Source organism: Drosophila virilis, chromosome X (genome assembly GCF_030788295.1).
Source record: "Drosophila virilis strain 15010-1051.87 chromosome X, Dvir_AGI_RSII-ME, whole genome shotgun sequence".
NCBI classification, from domain to species: Eukaryota; Metazoa; Arthropoda; class Insecta; order Diptera; family Drosophilidae; genus Drosophila; species Drosophila virilis.
In genome coordinates, this window is record NC_091543.1 from 21,954,906 (window position 1) to 21,974,389 (window position 19,484).

General features: G+C 42.1%; 2 protein-coding genes across 7 annotated transcripts in view; both read left to right on the forward strand.

Moving 5' to 3' along the window:
- ATP8B (ATPase phospholipid transporting 8B) overlaps positions 1 to 11,877 on the forward strand; it is a 55,840-nt gene extending 43,963 nt beyond the window's left edge. For 3 of the 6 annotated variants that reach the window (XM_032439520.2, XM_032439516.2, XM_032439515.2), the window contains exons 3-20: positions 50 to 108; positions 1,128 to 1,340; positions 1,404 to 1,940; positions 1,994 to 2,215; positions 2,285 to 2,533; positions 4,018 to 4,518; positions 5,837 to 6,127; positions 6,198 to 6,371; positions 7,060 to 7,336; positions 7,403 to 7,555; positions 7,618 to 7,804; positions 9,123 to 9,275; positions 9,779 to 9,930; positions 9,995 to 10,218; positions 10,560 to 10,889; positions 10,953 to 11,201; positions 11,272 to 11,388; positions 11,455 to 11,877. In XM_032439520.2, the coding sequence (XP_032295411.1) occupies positions 50 to 108; positions 1,128 to 1,340; positions 1,404 to 1,940; positions 1,994 to 2,215; positions 2,285 to 2,533; positions 4,018 to 4,518; positions 5,837 to 6,127; positions 6,198 to 6,371; positions 7,060 to 7,336; positions 7,403 to 7,555; positions 7,618 to 7,804; positions 9,123 to 9,275; positions 9,779 to 9,930; positions 9,995 to 10,218; positions 10,560 to 10,889; positions 10,953 to 11,201; positions 11,272 to 11,388; positions 11,455 to 11,805 (4,439 nt within the window). In that variant the 3' untranslated portion in view covers positions 11,806 to 11,877. The remainder of the gene's footprint in view (positions 1 to 49; positions 109 to 1,127; positions 1,341 to 1,403; positions 1,941 to 1,993; positions 2,216 to 2,284; positions 2,534 to 4,017; positions 4,519 to 5,836; positions 6,128 to 6,197; positions 6,372 to 7,059; positions 7,337 to 7,402; positions 7,556 to 7,617; positions 7,805 to 9,122; positions 9,276 to 9,778; positions 9,931 to 9,994; positions 10,219 to 10,559; positions 10,890 to 10,952; positions 11,202 to 11,271; positions 11,389 to 11,454) is intronic. The other 3 variants (XM_032439519.2, XM_032439517.2, XM_070207471.1) reach the window with 3 other exon arrangements.
- A 5,965-nt stretch (positions 11,878 to 17,842) lies between these two features.
- On the forward strand, positions 17,843 to 19,233 carry LOC6631886 (uncharacterized). Its single transcript, XM_070209442.1, has 2 exons — positions 17,843 to 17,958; positions 18,033 to 19,233. The coding sequence occupies exons 1-2, from the start codon at positions 17,953 to 17,955 to the stop codon at positions 18,993 to 18,995; spliced, it is 969 nt and encodes a 322-aa protein (XP_070065543.1). The 5' UTR covers positions 17,843 to 17,952; the 3' UTR covers positions 18,996 to 19,233.
- The last annotated feature ends 251 nt before the right edge of the window (positions 19,234 to 19,484 follow it).

Below are 19,484 nucleotides of genomic sequence, written 5' to 3' on the forward strand. Positions count from 1 at the left end.
CAGGACTCGTATTTTATAGCCAACTAATTTGCGCCTTCTTCTATTACAGATAACGAACGCAGGATTCGCGCCAACGACAAGGAATTCAATTCTCAGTTTAAATATCACGTAAGTTGGACGGATTGTCTCTCAATGCAGTAACTATTGCCAAAGCTAGATTTCCACGTTTTCATTTATTTTTTGAGCGTTACGCAAAAAATATTCAAAATTATAAATGATCGAAATCTGTTTGATCCACTTTAGAGCTCGCATACCAATTTTGTTGCTTCCAGCTGTTTTAAGCTCTCCGAGTTAGACTCCAAAACTGTCTAGATAGACTCGACTCTTGATATTGATCAAGAATATTTATACTCTATTGGGTTGGAGATTCCACTTCCTATATTAATGGCATACATTGGCATATGTTACGAATGGGACATACTTGGCTTGCATTCGGTGATGTCTCCTTAAATACACATGGCATATGCCAATTAAATCTGTTCAAATAAAGCTCTTTGTTACGACAGATTTACAGACTGACTTTTATGGGAAAACTCGTTTAAAACTGTTAGCCTTCTTCCAAACATCCTTATGAAAATTCATTTAAGACGTGTTGCACGCTCTTGGAAAAGCTTATTGCCATGGGTGAAAACTCTGAGGAGTAAGTTCTCTATCTCTATATTTAAAACTTTTTGTCCTGACAGACTGACCGGTGATCAGACCAAGCCAGAGCTAGGATATGAAGCAGGTGAACTCTAAGACGGGCTTTTATGAAATTCCATCGGCAAGCGTGAAAAAATCGAACGATGTTTTAGGTTTTGTCCGAACTGCCTTAAGCATACTTTCAAAACACGGACGTATGATTCGATTGGCACCAAAAACATGTTCAAAGAACTTTGCAAAAAATCCAATTGAGATGCATTCATTTTGGTTGCCTTTTCGAGTTACTCAAAACTTATTTGCAAATATCTAAGGAGAATATCTAGGATATAGCTTCAGGCGTGCACAGTTCGGTTAGATTTAAATTATCTGCGGGCGGAAAGTGGTGGGAAGTGTCTCCGGCCAAGGCCAGAAATTACCCGCATGTCAGATAATAATTACTTATATTTTAACAAAGATTTTGGTTTCGTTTCTCTTCGCCCATATAGAACAACTATATTAAGACGTCGAAGTATACGCTGTTAACTTTCCTGCCGTTCAATCTGCTCGAGCAGTTTCAGCGTTTGGCGAACTTCTATTTTCTGTGCCTGCTGGTGCTCCAGCTCATCCCGGCGATATCCTCGCTGACCCCGGTAACGACGGCGATACCCTTGATTGGAGTGCTGACGCTGACCGCCGTCAAGGATGCCTACGATGATATCGTAAGCGAAAAGCTTTAGCTCCAACGTGAAACGAAACTGAATAGCCCGTTTTTTTTATGACAGCAACGACATCTGTCCGACTCGCAGGTGAACAACCGCAAGTCGAAGACACTGCGCAATGGGAAACTGGTGGAGGCGAAATGGTCGGATGTGCAGGTGGGCGATGTGATACGTTTGGATAACAATCAGTTTGTGGCCGCCGATATAATGCTGTTGACCACGTCGGAACCAAGTGGTTTGTGCTTTATTGAGACAGCGGAGCTGGACGGGGAGACGAATCTGAAGGCCAAACAGTGTCTAATGGAGACCACAGAGCTGGGCGAGCAGCACGATCTGCTGTGGAGCTTTAATGGCGAGATCATTTGCGAGCGACCCAACAATCTGTTGAACAAATTCGAGGGCACACTCATATGGAGGAATCAGCGATTCGCACTCGACAATGACAAGATCCTGCTCCGTGGCTGTGTCCTGCGCAATACACAATGGTGCTACGGCGTCGTCGTGTTTGCCGGCGTCGACACCAAGCTCATGCAGAACTCGGGCAAAACGCAGTTCAAGAGCACCGGCGTGGATCGCTTGCTCAACTTCATTATTATTGGGGTGGGTCTAAGTTGGTTTCAATCAAAACATTCGCTCATGCGTCTTCCTTACAGATTGTGCTCTTTCTGATCTCCATATGCGCATTCTTTGCGCTCGCCTGCGCCATCTGGGAGGGTCTGATTGGCCAGCATTTTCAGCTGTATTTGCCGTGGGAGCACATCATACCGCAAGAGATGGTCGCATCCGGTGCAACGGTCATTGGCCTGCTCGTATTCTTCTCGTACGCCATAGTCTTAAACACTGTTGTGCCAATTTCCCTCTATGTTTCAGTAGAGGTCAGTTGTAAAGACCTGTTGCATCTGTTGTATATGTGTGTCTAATATATGTGTGTGTTTATGCTGCAGGTCATACGCTTTGCTCAGTCGTTTCTTATCAATTGGGACGAGGAGATGTATTATGCACGCACCCAAACATATGCCAAAGCACGCACCACCACGCTCAACGAGGAGCTGGGCCAGATACAGTATATCTTCTCGGACAAGACGGGCACCCTCACCCAGAACATCATGACCTTTAACAAGTGCAGCATTAATGGTCGCACTTATGGCGATGTCTATGACCTGCGCACCGGCGAGCTCATCGAAATAACTGAGGTAAGTATTTGCCCTCTATACTAAGTCTCTATAACCTATACTCTAACAATACGGTATACATTATATGTGCGTATGTTCTGTGTCCGGATATTTCGGTGCTTTTAGCTAAACGCCCATTCGCAGGCATCCGGTTATTCTGTAAAGGTGGGGGAGGGATCTAATTAACTCTAACTGGGTGTTCATTCTAGCTGTGTGTGTGCCTCTTTTTGTGTGTGTGCACTGTGCGCCTGTTGGGTATGCAACAGAAACTTGTACCAGCGTCCAAGCCATAAGTCAGTGCACAGTTTTTGGCTTTCAGCTTTCTATATAATAAACACTTTTATCATATACTATTATTATCATTAATTTAATAAAATATATATAATAATTATTATTTGTATTATCATTATAGCTATCATGATCTCTTTAATTATCAATATAATCATAATTATCCGTACCATTGTAATACATTATCATTATGATTACCAGTATCATTATTATTATCATTATCTATCACAGTATCATTATTATTATTATTATTATTATTATTATTATTATTATTATTATTATTATTATCATCATCATCATCATCATTTTCATTATCATTATCATTATCATTATCATTATCAATATAATTATCATTATTATTATCATTATCATTATCATTATTATTATGAAAATAACTTGATTTTAAACAGAACTGACTACCATCGGACCAGCTAATTTTAGATTCATAGATTAGATACGACCCCGAATCCTCCATGCTAAGTAGTTTCTTTTTAATTTAAACGTAACCCAAGAAAGTCTTATCCCTTATTATATCTGCCATCAGATTAAAAATGTGTTATTACAATGACTTGAGATTCTAACCCATTTGGTTCTAGAATGAAGTTTTTGCAACAAGAATTTCAAATTATTGGGTGCGGATATTTCAACTTAAAATTGTCCTTTTTTAAAAACACATTCAAGCAGCTCAAGTTGTCCGGACTGGATCACTGTTTTTTATAGTTTCGGTAGTAATGATACGATTTTTCAGTTTTGTAGATATATACATAAACATCTTTGTTTTTTTGGGAAAATTCTCTTAAGTACAACTAAGGCTAATATTTTTATTTTAAGAAAAAAACCTGTAGGGGATAAGATTAAATTGTCCAATTGCTCATCTTAGCTTAGCCCAAAGCCAATTTCGTTGCTTAGAAACAAACATTTTATTAGTTAATTTTATGTTAATTTTATTATTTATTATTTATTTGTTTGAAGTGTAAGCAATTACTTGAAATCAAACATATTTTAGCCATTTTTGTTAAGAACGTACAAAATTAAGTAAAGCACTTGCCAAAAACTGCTGCATTGGCGATGGCAGCAGCAACTGCAACTGCAACAGCAACTGCACCAGACAACAAATTGCAATGGGAAGAACCCAAGTGCCGTATACCATAATACTACATATTGTATGTCTTTGTTTAATTGTGCGCCCAGCAAACAACTCACATTACTCGTTATAGCAGCAAACACTTTTCCAAACTAGCAACAGCAACAGCAACAGCAACAGCAACTGCAGCAGCGGCGGCGGCGGCGGCGGCGGCGGCAACAAACGCAGCGGCAGCTCATCGACGGCAGCTGCCCCGCCCACAATACTGGTGCACAAGGCGGAGGTGCATGAGAAGAAGAGCGCAGTGCTGGTAACCACCGACGGTGGCACCCAACTGGCCCACAGTCCGGAGCAGCTGCACGGCCGCATTGCCAGCGAACGCTTGTCGCCAACGGTGAGCACAGTGGAAAATCCGTTGGCCCGGAAGCAGGTGCATTACCTGTCGCCTAGCAAAAGTGTCAGCAACGAGGATGATGTGGATGATCCTGGCGGGCGCACCTGCACGCGCTCTGCCAGTGGCAGTGCCAGTGCCAGTGGCAGCAGCGGTTTGGGCGCTTGTTTTACGCGCAGCGGCCAGCGCATGCGCCGCCAGCTGTCCGGCGGGCTGTCGACGAGCAGCGGCAGCAGCGACAAAGTAATAATCTTGCATGACCATCAAACAGAACACGAGCACCAACAACCAGAACAACACCAGCAACAACAACAACAACAACAACAACAACATCACGAACAACAGCAACAAACTAACCGCAAGCTGGTCACATTCAAGTCAAAGCCATCTTCTTCAACTTCTTGCTCTACTTGTTCACCCGCAACCACACGCGACAGCGGTTGCTGTGCTCCATTTCGACAGCACCACCAACACCACTGCAGCAGCAGCAGCAGTAAAGACAGAAGCAGCAGCACCAACACCGCTACCACCACCGCACACCACCGTTATTTAAGCACACACCGCTTTGCCACAAATTGGAGTTCGTCCCACCAAAAAGTGCACGTATGCATGTTGTCCTCATGTTCTCGCAACCCGAATATCGTATAGAGTACAATATTTTTGATGTGTTCGCTTTCGATGTGTCCCCAATTAGCCTCGCCGAGTGTATCTCTGTGTGTGTGTGTGTGTGTGTGTGATTTAAAGCACTCTGGCCAGCTAGATCCAAGTTTATTGATTGCTTTTTGAGCTATTAATTGGTATATTTATATGCTTTGCCGGCTTAATCATATTTTAAAAAGAACCTAATACCAATACATGCCACATACATACGCATATACATATATTCAAATACATGCACATAAGCTTTAGATGGAGTGTTTAATGTGTAAAGTAAAATAAAAACAGGCTAATTCGTTTAATATATTTTTTTGTTTACCTGTTTACCGATTGATCGATTCGTAATTAGCATTAACGATCCCGCTACCCATAGCTCGAATATCGTATTATAATATCGTATTGCCAATTGTGCTTGTCGCATGTCGTATTTTAAATTTCGTTTAGGGCATTTTACATCGTAATTAAAATACCATATAGCCGTGTCTCGTATAACGATAACGCATATCGTAAATTATATATTATAAGTGCTATTATCGTATATATTTAAAGCCGCGAGTTTAGTGTGTGATGCTAATAGTTCTAATAGTGTACTTTCTGAATAGTTGTCAGATATGCCATAGCTTTCCTATAGCGTACATAAACCAATATCGTATTGCGAGTTGAGTACATCATAATTAAAGAAATATCGTATTTACCCCCTGTATTTACTAACCACACATTATGATAACATACCGTAAACTCTTATCGTATCCAAATTTGGCGCCTGCCTCTGCTTTAAACTAGCATACATATACAAATATTAACAGCTTAAAGTACAAAATTCAAAATGATTTAACTAAAATATAACCCAAGCCCATGCAATCTCGAATCCAATCTAATAAGCCCGTTTGATGAACTCTTTCAGGCACTCGAACCGGTAGACTTCTCGGCCAATCCGCACCACGAGAGCGACTTTCGCTGGTACGATCGCACATTATTGGATGCGGTTCGCTCGGATGAGCCGCACGCACATAACTTTTTCCGACTGCTCGCCCTCTGCCATACGGTCATGGCGGAGACCGTAGATGGGCGGCTCGAGTACCAGGCGCAGAGTCCAGACGAAGCTGCGCTCGTCTCAGCGGCTCGCAACTTTGGCTTTGTGTTCCGCACACGCACACCAAACAGTATTACCATCGAAGTGATGGGTCGCCTGGAGGTGAGCCTTGGACAATTATCACCTCAAATACTTAGTATAGATATTATCCAAGTCTTTTGATTGTTTTCAGGAATACGAGCTGCTGCACATACTCGACTTTAACAATGTGCGCAAACGCATGTCCGTCATCCTGCGGCGCGGCAATTCCGTGGTTCTCTACTGCAAGGGGGCAGATAACGTAATATACGATCGTTTGCACGGCGGACAGGAGGATCTAAAGGCACGTACACAGGATCACCTGAATGTAAGTGCCACATAACATATTTTACAATTATTTCTTAGCTCTTTTAAAATCATTTATACTCATCCTCCATAATGAAAATAATCATCAAAAAATTATATATATATAAATATATAATAGTCCGGTTACTAAAATGTATTTTATTAATAATTTGCTTGTTTGTTTGACCAAAGCACAACCCAAGATGTAAAATCTGAAATCCTATAAAGCTTAGGTGTCTGAGCGAAGCAAACAAATAGTCGCTGGTTCAACTTCGTTTGCTAAATATTTAATTTAAAAAAAGGCATGGAAAGTATATGAGAATTACGAGGTTGAAATAGAGTAGAACATTTATTCCTTATTCAAATAAGAAAATATGTTTGTTAATTCGAGACATTTTAAGCAGAGTAGCAGCAAATGCTATAATGGGGTTCTATTCGAGCTTAGTGGGTGGTATAATGTTTAAGGACCTCACGTTGTGAGGAAGCGGAGTATCATATCAGTGGACATGACAGCTTTGATGTTGATGTTGTTGAAATTGCGTGGAAGACGGAAGTATGACGGAACGCTTTACCAAATCGCGAAAAATGCTAGCATACAATGTGACATATATAAATTTGCCGTGCGCAAATACTTTTCCAATTTAGAATTCACAACCTGTTAGGGACAGACACATTCAAACAGACATAATAAGATATTTTCAACATTATAGAAATTCGCCGGCGAGGGTTTGCGTACTCTGGTGCTAGCGGAGCGTCGCCTGACGGAACAGTACTACAGCGACTGGCGATTGCGACAGCAGGAGGCGGCTCTGTCCATGGATTCGCGCGAACAGAAGCTGAACGCAATGTACGAGGAGGTTGAGAGTGATATGCAGCTGCTGGGCGTGACAGCCATCGAGGATAAGCTGCAGGACGGGGTGCCCAAGTCGATAGCGAATCTGCAGAGCGCGGGCATCAAGATCTGGGTTCTTACAGGCGACAAGCAAGGTAATCATCTAGTGGCATCTTATCATTGCATCCAATGCATACAATATTTCGATTTGTTTTTACTAGAAACGGCCATCAACATTGGCTACTCGTGCCAGCTGCTGACAGATGAGCTCGTGGATGTCTTCATTGTGGATGGCAGCTCTGTGGAGGAGGTGGAGAAGCAGTTGCGTCAGTTCAAGGAGTCCATCAAGATATTCGATCGCTTTCGGCCGGGCGGTAAATACTTTCTATTACATTAAATCGAATCGAGCAACGAATTAAAATTGGCCCTCTTGCAGGCTCCGAGGCGCTTAATCATTATAACAGTGACAGCAGTATGGATCCCATGGGCGTTGCAATGACGCAGACATCCGCATTTATGCAGGATCCAAACGGTTCGACCATACCACAGCCGCCGCCAGCCATATCAGTGGTTACCTTTAGGTGGGATGCGAAAATTAAGGATAATAAGGGCGGACCGGACAGGTAGAGGGCACTCCAAAAGAGAATTTCCAAAATCTACCCAAGCAAAAAAAAAAAAAAAATAGAATTAAACGAAATAATTAAGATTCTAGACGCAGTGAAGCTAAAACAGATACGACACCAAAGCGCAGCTAGAAAGTCACCCTGTATTTTCTGCTAACTCTATCAATCTGTGTATCTCTCTATATTTATCTCTTTCTCTCTTTTCGGTTTGTTAACCATATTTGTTTGTAATCTACAATTATTTTTTTGTCTTTTCTGTTTTTTGACTTACCAACTTACCAACTTCCATGATCTCTATTAGATCTCTTCTCTTAGCAGATCAATTGACTCACTCCTCAAAGCATTATATATAGTATTAGCTAAATTTATATTTTTCTCTTATTCAGTTATAATTTCTATATGTGTGTTTAGAAGTGGCATACTGCTTTATTAGTTGATCGTAGGAAACAACCAAAAAAAAAAGAAACAAAACAATTTTAGATCAAAACAATTATAACTTAATGAATCTTTTAGTAATCCCAAGGATGTTACCCTCTATTGGTACTTGTTCCGCCCGTCAAGTAATAAAAAAAAAAAAAAAAAAAACACACAATTTTAAAAACTAAAACTTAATACAATTTGTTTTTCGTTATCGTCATGGATATAATCAATTAATGTGCATTGTTTAAGTTTCGTCAGTTTTGTCATCACAGTCATTATAATTTCTGTACAAGAAAATACGATACGATCAAAACCTAAACTCGAGTACAAAACAAATTCAACGCTTAAGCCAAAGAAAAACATACATTTCTCATGTAAAAATCCTTAGTTCTTCTTGCTATTGTTGTTGTTGTTGTTGTTGTGGCCTCTTCATAGCTTGTTTAATTTAATTTTATTTCATTCGTAGCAATATCTATGTAAGACATCGTACACCCGTAGTTCATCCTAGTACCGTACACCCCCCTATATATTCATGTTCATTCTGAGTAATGCTTGTGTTAAGGGTCCTCCCACATACTCTCTCTCTCTCTCACTCTGAAGATCGTACGGGAGAGCTGTATCCTCTTTCCCTCTCTCTCTTTCTCCCTGGCTAACATAACCCAAGAATATATGTCGCTTTTTTGTCTAACTCTCTTTCTGTAACTGCTTTTCGCTCTCACTGTTGACTGTTTTATCTCATAGCCATCAATTAAAAATGTCATTTGATGTCATTTTGTGTTTCTCATACACACACACACACACACACACACACACACACACACAATTTACTAACCTATAATCGATTGGAAACATTTCAATAATGCATACCGTCTCTCTCACAAACCACATGCCGATACAGTGCCGAGTGCACAGATCTCTTTGGCGATGCCGAGAAAAGCGAGGACGGAAGACGTACTGCTCCCTCCGTTGTGGTGGATGAGTCAACAGGCTTTGCCTTGGTTGTCAATGGCCACTCACTGGTTCATTGTCTGTCACCGGAGCTGGAGACCAAGTGAGTAAATGGCACCTGATATTTTTAAGTTGAAGCAACTGAGCTTTAAGAAACAATTTTATTGTTAGCTCTACTCTACTTTTTTTTTTTTAAATAATTTCCTTTTGTATCAGTTTCTATAACTTCTGTTAGAGGTATATGCTTGCACACAGGCCGACCTCTTCTCTTAGAATTCAGCAGGTTCCACTTCCGGCAATGCCTACTCTATTTTTTCCTGTGCTTCTTCCGAGTTGAAGAGTCCTGAGCTGAGATGGAGGAGCCCTTTACTTGGGCAGGCATTCTCCGAAGTCCTGAACATTCTTGCTAATTTGCTCGAGCGCGCCCTGTTATTTTTTAAATCCATATTGAATACCAATCGGTATTCAATTCTATCCCGAGCGATTTTGCGATTTCCCAAGCGTTCTCAAGAGTCAGACGAGGTCTATTAAAAAGCTCATATTGCACTATCAAGAACCTTGCCTTTTTAATTAGTCATTCTCACATCCTCTCGTTGCCTTCTCTAGATTCTTGGACATTGCCTCACAGTGCAAGGCGGTGATATGTTGCCGTGTGACGCCACTGCAAAAGGCGCTGGTCGTCGAACTAATCAAGCGTGCCAAAAATGCCGTCACACTGGCCATTGGGGATGGCGCCAACGATGTTTCCATGATCAAGGGTGAGTCCTACACACTTCAAACGAAAGATCACAATTGTTTCATCCTTGTCAATTTGCCCAACAGCTGCGCACATTGGCGTTGGCATCTCGGGCCAGGAGGGCCTCCAAGCGGTGCTATCCAGCGACTATGCGATTGCCCAGTTCTGCTATCTGGAGCGTCTGTTGCTGGTGCACGGACGCTGGTCCTATTATCGCATGTGCAAGTTTCTGCGCTACTTTTTTTACAAGAACTTTGCATTTACGCTGTGCCACTGCTGGTATTCCCTCTTCTGTGGCTTCAGTGCACAGGTAAGAACAGTTTGAATCGAGTAAGCACCTGGCCGTCGAATATAACCGACTCTGTTGCCAGCTAACGAAAGTTGAGAAGATTCTAGATAGTCTAGATAGTCTAACGCGGTTGCCGAGGGCAGTTAATCCGTGACTCACTTTGTAAACTGATCCACCTTTCGATTTCCCCTGAGCTCAAGCTTAATCCGGTGGTATTGATAAAAGTTAAAATGCATTTGGGTCCTTGCTTAGAGAGACAAAAGCTAGAGCTGCACGTCGAATGCCGAAGACGCCTTCTCCTTCTCCTTCCCTCTGCAGCGGTAGCATACATTTATCGACTAATCCTTATTTCGCATCTCTAGACCGTGTTCGATCCCATGTTCATATCGGTATACAATCTATTCTACACATCACTGCCGGTGCTGGCACTGGGCGTCTTTGAGCAGGACGTTTCGGACAAGCATAGCTTGGAGTATCCGCGTCTTTATGCGCCGGGTCTAAAGAGTGAACTCTTCAACATACGCGAGTTCATCTACAGCGTTCTGCATGGCGCCTTCACCTCGCTCATCCTGTTCCTAATACCGTATGGCGTCTACAAGGATGGCGTCTCGCACAATGGCTATATATTGAGCGATCACATGACTCTGGGCGCTGTCGTGGCCACCATACTGATCGTGGACAACACAGCCCAGGTGAGTAGCCAGGACGAGAGTGCGGAATTGATGAATTTGTTTGAATTTGACGTTAACTTGCAGATTGCACTCTACACCTCCTACTGGACCATAGTCAATCACATAACCATCTGGGGCAGCCTCATTTGGTACTTTGTGCTGGACTATTTCTACAACTATGTAATTGGCGGACCCTATGTGGGCTCCCTGACCCAGGCCATGAAGGATTTAACCTTTTGGGTGACCATGCTAATAACTGTCGTCACGCTGATGGCACCAGTGCTGGCCTATAAGTTCTATCTGCTGGATGTGCATCCCAGCTTGTCCGACAAGGTGACCAACTGCTGCAATGCGTTTCTTATCGGATTCTGCTCTAAACTGTTTATTTGCAATGTCTTCATAGATTCGTCAAAGGTCGCTTAAGAAAGATCACTCGCGCGTCTCGAGCGATGTGCGACGTACACCGTCCTCGCGCCGTGGACGCCGCTCTGTGCGTTCAGGCTACGCCTTTGCCCATCAGGTGAGTGCAGCTGGAGCCTTAACAATTTTATGTGCCTCACGCTCATGTCGCATATTTATTACACAGGAGGGCTTTGGCCGGCTGATCACGTCGGGCAAGATTATGCACAAGATGCCACAGGACTTTGCCTTTCCGCTGGGCTTGGGCACCAAGAAGACGCAGGCGCTGCACAATAACCTGGGCGATGGCATACCACACAAGCAGACGCCCTCAACTGGCCACAACCACAACAACATCAGCAGCAAAAACAATAACAACACCAATCTGCGAAACAATCACAACAATCAAATACATTCATCAATGGCGGATATTAGGCGCGATGGGCAAAGCAGCAGTGATATGAATCATGGCAGCGCCAGCACGGACGAGCTCAGCCCGCGTGCGCCCTGTCAGGATCTGGATACAATTAATCTCTAGTATCAGAACAACATTAACAACAAAAACAACAAAAAAAAACACCAAAAATAATCGCGACTTCAACGATTTTAAACGGAGGCAAACAGAAAACAAAAACTAAACAAACAAAATCAACAAATCTATAAGCTTTAGCAACTATATAGTTTACAAATGAGTGTGCGTGTGTGTATATATGTCTGTCTCACTGTCTATCTGTCTGTCTGTCCGTTTTGTACTTGCTACATACTTGTTTTTAATTAGATTTACTTGTCTTTGTTAGCACTTTATTTATTTAAACCAACAAAAACTTACCCAAAATAGTTCCAATACCTCATATCTCCGATCAGTCAAGCTAAGCGCTATCTAGGTGATTTCTCTTAAATGATATATTATGCGCATTGCTTGAGTATTTAGTATATAGCATTGTGATTTATTATATAAGTTTTTCCTTACCCACTTTTTTTTTTTTTTTTTTTGTAATAGCTTTTAAAGAATCTGTATTCTCAAATTCATTGAAAGTATTTTGTATGTTTTATGAGTACTCAACTTTAGCTCAGTTCCAAAGAGCATTAAATGCTTAAAATAAGCACATTTTCTTTTTATTTATTATTATTTTAGTTTATTGAATTAGTTGGCTAGTTTTTAAAGTTTAGCTGCAGTCTCAAATATACCAAAAATATGAATCAAGTATGTATTTAGGTATTGCATCCATTTCCATTAGCATGCAGTTCTGATCTGGGGGATTTCTATCCCACTTTATAGAACAAATATCTTTCATGTTAGCCTGCATTTAGAAGAATGAATGAATGAATGAATAACGTGCATGTAGGACCCTAGAAATAGCTCTCTCTATCCCTCTCTCTCTCTCTCTCTCTCTCTTCACACCTTCTGGCACACTTCCATTCGTTCTTACTTTCGACGAGTGATTCATTTAAGTCTGTATGTAAATGGGTGTGCGTGAGTGTTTATCTTAGGATAACAACTAAACAGAACCATTGAGAAACTGAAAGTGTACTTATATAATTGTTAAATGTTGTGCTGTGTCTTAAAGTAGAGAAAAAACTTCAATTAAAATTAAAACTAATCTTTAACCAAACCAGGCCAATTCAACTTACCAATTAGGGTACTTGCGGTACTTTCGAAACAAGCTGTAATTTCTAGTTAATTATGATATATATATATATATATACGCATAGGTATATTGTTAGATGGTAATCATGTTATGTCCAAACACACACACACACACACACACACACACACACACACACACGCACGCACACGCACACATAGACAGTCATACACAAAGATACACTTCTGTGTTCCTAACTACTTGAATATACAATATGTAACTACAGTTCGATCTAGATCTACGTACTAATATTTTTAGCAGTGCAGTCCCTAGTTATAAGCATTATTGTTATTAGTAACCTCTGCGTGTGTGTATGTGTGTGTGTGTGTGTGAGTGTGTGAGTGTGTGAGTGTGTGTGTACCTTAACTGCTTTTGCATACAAAACAAAAAACATACATTTTGTTCATCGAACACGATGGATTTGGGCACGGTATTCGAATTATGTATGGCATAGAATATTATTAAGTACCAAGCGGGCTGTGGGTTAGCAACGGGAACGAATACAAAAATGGAAGCGATTATAAACAACACAACCAGGTGTACATTATTTTTTATGCGAGGTATACGGATCGAGGAATTAATTGTAAAGAACTTGGTTAAGTCATATCGAACCCTTTTGTAGGCGCTGACAACATTTGGAGCATATTTTTGCATGTTATTGAATTACTATTATTATTATTATAATTATTATTATTATTATTCTTATACAATGTATGAATGAAAATAAGGAAAATGTGTGTGTATTTTTTTTTTAATCTACAAATTTAGACGATTACGAAATAATGCTAAGCCAATTTTAAATGATTAATAAATGCGAAATATTTTCAAAAAATAAAAAATAAAAATAAAAAACAGATATATATGTATAAATATATGTATGCAAATTATTTTTGCATTTGAAATCAATGTTAATGTTATTTATTATAATTGGTCTGGATCTGGAATCCTTTATCGGGGAGCCACTATATACAAAGCAGAAGCTATCTGTAGATGCATCTAAACAATAAATATCTAAAAATATCGTTTTCTCGGCTAGGGCTCGCCTTGCTGATTCACATATAACTAACCTGGCGAAGCGCCAATGGTCAAGCTCTCAATGAGTTAATCATTTTGTAATCACACCTGAAACCGGCTTAATTGCTGCCTCAGCCACACGTGGAGATGATCAAAAGACGACCAAAATTAATATCAATTTGACAGTTTCCCAACTGATGTGATATGCTAGCAAATACCCTCTTGTTAGCCATACATCGAGGATTTGAAACCTGATAGTAAATGCATTAAAGGGCACATTTCAATTAAAAGCTGTGTTGTGCACGTAATGCAGCAGAGTTGACAAAACAACCAAGGCAATAGAAGAGAAGACAAATATACATGGTATATACTTTGGACAACATGTCTTGTTGTCATGGTTGTCAACAGGAGCATGCGAAAGCGGGCTTAAGATTTAATCATCTGTTATTAATAAAGCTGCTTACTTAATATTTTGGATGCAATACTTCAAATATCGTGTAAATCTGAAATGCCTGAGAGCGGCGCATCGCAAAGCCTCACATTGCTGAATGATTGGCCAACATTATGAATGAAACTTAGTAAATCGACAAAAATGTGTATATTTTAAGTCTATTTAACGTATACAACATTGTGATATAACCATTTTTGGATATCTACTTAATTATGCGTGTGGCGATGATATACGAGTATGTTAAACACGAAAACTGTCGAAATGCGGAAATCTGGCGCGCGAACCAACTCCCCATATTTAGGAATGGGCGTATCAAAGCGGGCTCGTTGGAGCAGTGCGGCGCAATGCACAGAGGGGAGCCGGTATACATACATATGTATGTGCATTTTATAAGCTAATTCCCATAACAAATTGTTTAAGTATTCATTAATAACTTGGGCTCAACGCAACGCTTTAAATTCTACACTGTGGATGACCCATTTCAGAGTTGTAATACTCGAAGTAGATGGGCATTCAGACGTTGCTTAATTCTCTTGCTGCTGAGCTGCTTTCAGTTCTTGACCTGACCCAACCAGAGTGTATAATAATCTTCGAAGCGAACTAAATTTTGGAACAAGGGAGGGATTTTTAAGACCTGTTTTTAAGCGAGAACACGACTCTTCCATAACGTTAGCGCAGATTTGCGAGCGATCGACCTTATATATAAATATATGGATTCCCCACATCATACTGTCGACTGTGGAATATTAAGAGGACAGTCAGGCAACCAGAGCAAACATCTCTGGATCAGCTTAGGCCTAGTGCTCAAACGCCAATCCTTCAGGAAAGAGACGCAGTGCCCTGAGAAACGGTTGACACCAAATCCCAATTATGCAATCACTATAAGGGCCTAAGTCAGGCCTTCTTGGATATAACAATCACCTACAGACGCAATCCGACTCCATAAGTTGCGAATTCGCAAGCCAAATGAGGCTAAATTCCGTTTCTTAGACTTCCTTGAGGGGGAAAAGGAATATTTATCATCAATTACGGAAGATTGAAGATGGGTTGGCGTAAAAAAAAAAAAGAAAAAAGAATCCCAAATGTAAGTTAAATGGAAAATGTTCATGATGCGGAAGAAAGAAGATTGTGATCAATGATTCATATATACATATGTACCTCGGATCAGGCAGAACTTTCTAAAAATTTTAAGGATGAATATTTAAAATGTCAACGTACCTGTGAAATAATCATAATAATAGCTTAAATAATATTCAAAACTATAATAATATGAATAGCAATATCAAAAACAATAATTGTAATTGCATAACTAATCGCACGTTAAATAAAGTGATGAATCAATTAAGTCGCAATGAGTCAACAATTTGGCTTTTTGCCCACGCATCCAGCCGGCCACAGCGGGAAAGTGGCCAATGAGAGCGGCCGAATGGAATGCTGGTCATTGATGAAGCATATAATGGAAGCGACAAAACTATTTGCACACTCGGCACTTGGCACTCAACTTCATCAGCATGGACATCCACATGCATAATCAGCTGTGCTTCCATGAATAGCTCGGTGGATGCTTTGACACTGTGCACAAAGCCAAGTGATAAAATGCCAATCGCTTTTAATTTGACTAAAACTGAAGTCTAAGGGAACTGAACGAACGGAACGATGAACGGGGCAAGGGGGCGGCTGTAGGTTGTAGGTTGGATTTGAAAATGCGCAACGATGCGCATTAAATAATTTATATAAAAATGCACACAAAACTAAACAAATTTGAAATCTCTTGCATGATATAAGCGAACTGTGACGCCAGCTGCGACGGCGACGGCGGCAGCGGCAGCGACAGCGACTGCGTCCATGGCTTGGACTCAAACAAAGATTGGCTCAATCGACAAGCGTCCGAGTTGTTTTCTGTTGCAACAACAGCAACAACAACCGAAGCAACAATTCCCAGCGCCAGCCCCGGGGCAGGCCAAGAGCATCGCTTAGATCGATAATCATATGCAAAAAGCCGGTCAATTTTGAATACACGTGGAATTTGGGCAGGTGCTGAGTTGAGGCGTGGGGAGGGGAATATGGGCCGTTTGGCTGGAAGATGCGCTAATGTTCGTGTTATTGGTGCATATTTTGTGAATTCAAATAAACAAACAAACAACAACATTAAAAAAACAAATACAGGGTGTCTATGCCTATTACGTATTATAATGATCAAACAAAATTATCAAATAATTTTCAAATGATTTTTGATTGCCGTAAAACTCTCACAATTGTCGCTTAATTGTATTCAAAAGCCTGTTTGAGCATTTTGTTCAAGTATTACACTGGAAACAAAGGTGCCCTACACCAACTATATAATCTAGTCAGGGACTCGCACCAGATAGCTGAAGTAACTAAACGATGCTTTCTATGTTCTGGTACGTCCGAGTCAATTTTTGATGTGGTGTTATGGTGAAATATAATAATGATATAGTGGCTCAGTTCGGCTGAATTCCATATATGTATTTACTTCCTGTCTGCAACAGAAAGACTAAAAGAATCAAATACCTGTCTGATGATGCCTATGTCGACTGGACTGTTGGAACTAATCAAAAATATATTTGTAAGTATATATATATTCTTCATGAGGACGGAGAAGTCTCCTTCTACGCGTTACATATTTCATGATAACATTGTAATACCCTATACAAGTATACAAGGCAATTATACACTTGGCTAATACTGTGTGTGCTATGGCTCAGAGTACATACTCAAATAGGCACCCTGTATGATGAAAGTTGTAGGAGGGGGAAGGTCAAAAATCAAATATTGTTCGCTTTTTTGTTGTTGTATACCCTGTAATAGAGTCACAAAAATCAGAAAAGAGAGAAACTTGAAAGTAAAGAATTCTTTAAAGCCAAACTGAGTATAAAATGTCAAGTCTTTAGCTGCGAAACGAAAAGAAAAGAAAGGGCATAGCCTTATTTTGGAGTGTTCGCGAATTTGACTGAAACTTGGATACCATTTTCATTTCCATTTCCATTGTGTGGGGCTGGGCGTAGAGATTGAGCGCTACTCGGAGCTGGCTGCAGGGCATCTATTAGTCGGGCATATTCGACTAGATATCTGTTTTCTTTGTGCATGTTGAAGCTTTTCAAATATCTTAAGTGAATTACGAGAGTTGGGATGAGCAGAAAGCTAGCCCACGAAAGCAAAATGATTTGACTTCGGCTTGGACCAGCGCCGCATTACGCGTCTCTTCCAATTACCATACGCATTCCCCTTCGCATGCGCATCGCCTTCATCGCTCTTCATCTTCGGCCTCAGCTCCAGCTTACATAGTATGTCACGAGCTGGCAGCGAGCAGCGCGTTGTTGCAACCGATTCCGGACGCCCGACGGCCCTTTAACGGGAATTGTGGAGCTGTCGAGCTGCCGAGCCGCGCAGCAGCGCAGCCGTGAAGCCCGTGCGTCTCTGTATAAAAGCTCATCGGCAACGGGAAAGTGGCATCATTCGCTGACCGGGAACAGCTCGACGCGCACAGGTGCTCGAGCATAAACTAACTAAAGAGAGAGAGAGAGAGAGGGAGAGAGATTAAGAGAAAGCCGAAATGAAGGTGAGTTACCAGCTGCTCCTTTGGATAAGCAACGCGAATGCAAGACTGATGCACTTCTCTGCACCTCGAATCAGATCTACGTTTGTTGTCTACTGGCCACGTTGGGCGTCTGTAATGCCACCTTTCTGTCGCTTCTGGGTGGAGGAGGAGGAGGAGGAGCTGGAGGCGGCGGCAGTGCTGGCGGCACCACCTATAATGTGATAGCGACACCAACTAGTATTGGCGGAGGCGGAGGTGCTCACGGAAATGGACATGCCTATGCACATGGAGGAGGCGGCGGCGGCGGCGGCGGTGGATCTTATAGCCATGGACATGCTTATGGACATGGTGGCGGCGGCGGCGGCGGCGGCGGCTCAGCGCAGCTTATCAAGGTCATTCTGGAAGATGGACACGGATACGGCCATGGCGGCGGCGTTGCAGGCGGACACAGTTATGAACATGGCTATGCCAGCGGTCACAGTCACGGCTCCTATGGCGAGCAGGTGTACAAGGTGATCGAGCACTCAGCACCCGCTGCGCCGGTGGCTTATCATGCAAACAGCGGCGGCTCTGACTACGCCTACGGCCAATCCTATGCCGCTGGTCATGGCTATGGCGGAGGTGACGCCTCCTACCATAACCAGCAGCTGAAGGCAATTCTGCCCCAGATCATACAGCTGGTGCTGCAGGAGGATGCACTGTACGGTGGTGGCGGCGGCGGCGGCGGCGGCTATGGCAATGTGGATGCCATTAATAGCCAACTGATTGACACCTTTGGCCACCGGGGCAAAGCCATTATAATGCGCGCGGATAAAGCGCAGGGTGCCTTCTTCAAGAGCGGCCACGTCGTACAGCGCGGCACGCTCAAAGTGATGCGCGTCGAAGAGAATCAGGCTGGTGGCGTCTCAAACGCTGGCTGGAGCAAAGGCGGAGCCTCAGGCGGCGGCGGTGGCGGCGGCGGCGGTGGCTGGAGCAGCGGTGGTTCCGCAGGTGGCGGCTGGAGCAGCGGCGGTGCCTCAAGCGGCGGTTGGAGCAACGCTCAACCCGCCGGCTGGTAGAGACCCCGTCGGCCCAGTTAGTTAGACCAAATGAATTGTTTTTTTTTTTGTTTTTTTTTTCCGCTAGGTTAACTCATCGCAGTCATTAGACAGTCCATTAGTTGCATATATCTATTGGGCATGCGGGGGCAACAGGTGAGCGAGCGAGTGGCCCCCCAGCATCGCCCGCTTCGTCATTGTTAAATTATTTGTTAATAAATACATATATATAAATACATAAAACATAAAAGCATAAAGAAACAAACAACAACAGCAGCGACAAAAAGAGAGCCAATTTGGTAACTTGTTGTGGGCCAAAAGTTATATCATAATGAGCGACGCGACTTTCATTGAATGCCCTTGGCAGTGGACAGTGGGCAGTGGTCAGTGGGCAGAGGCGTCTGCAGCCACTTGAATTCATTTCGAGTTAAGCTGCTGTTGCCAAATGCGTAGATCCGAGTCGAGCCGAGTCGAGTCGATCCGGGTCGATTCGAGCCAAAGCCAAAGGTG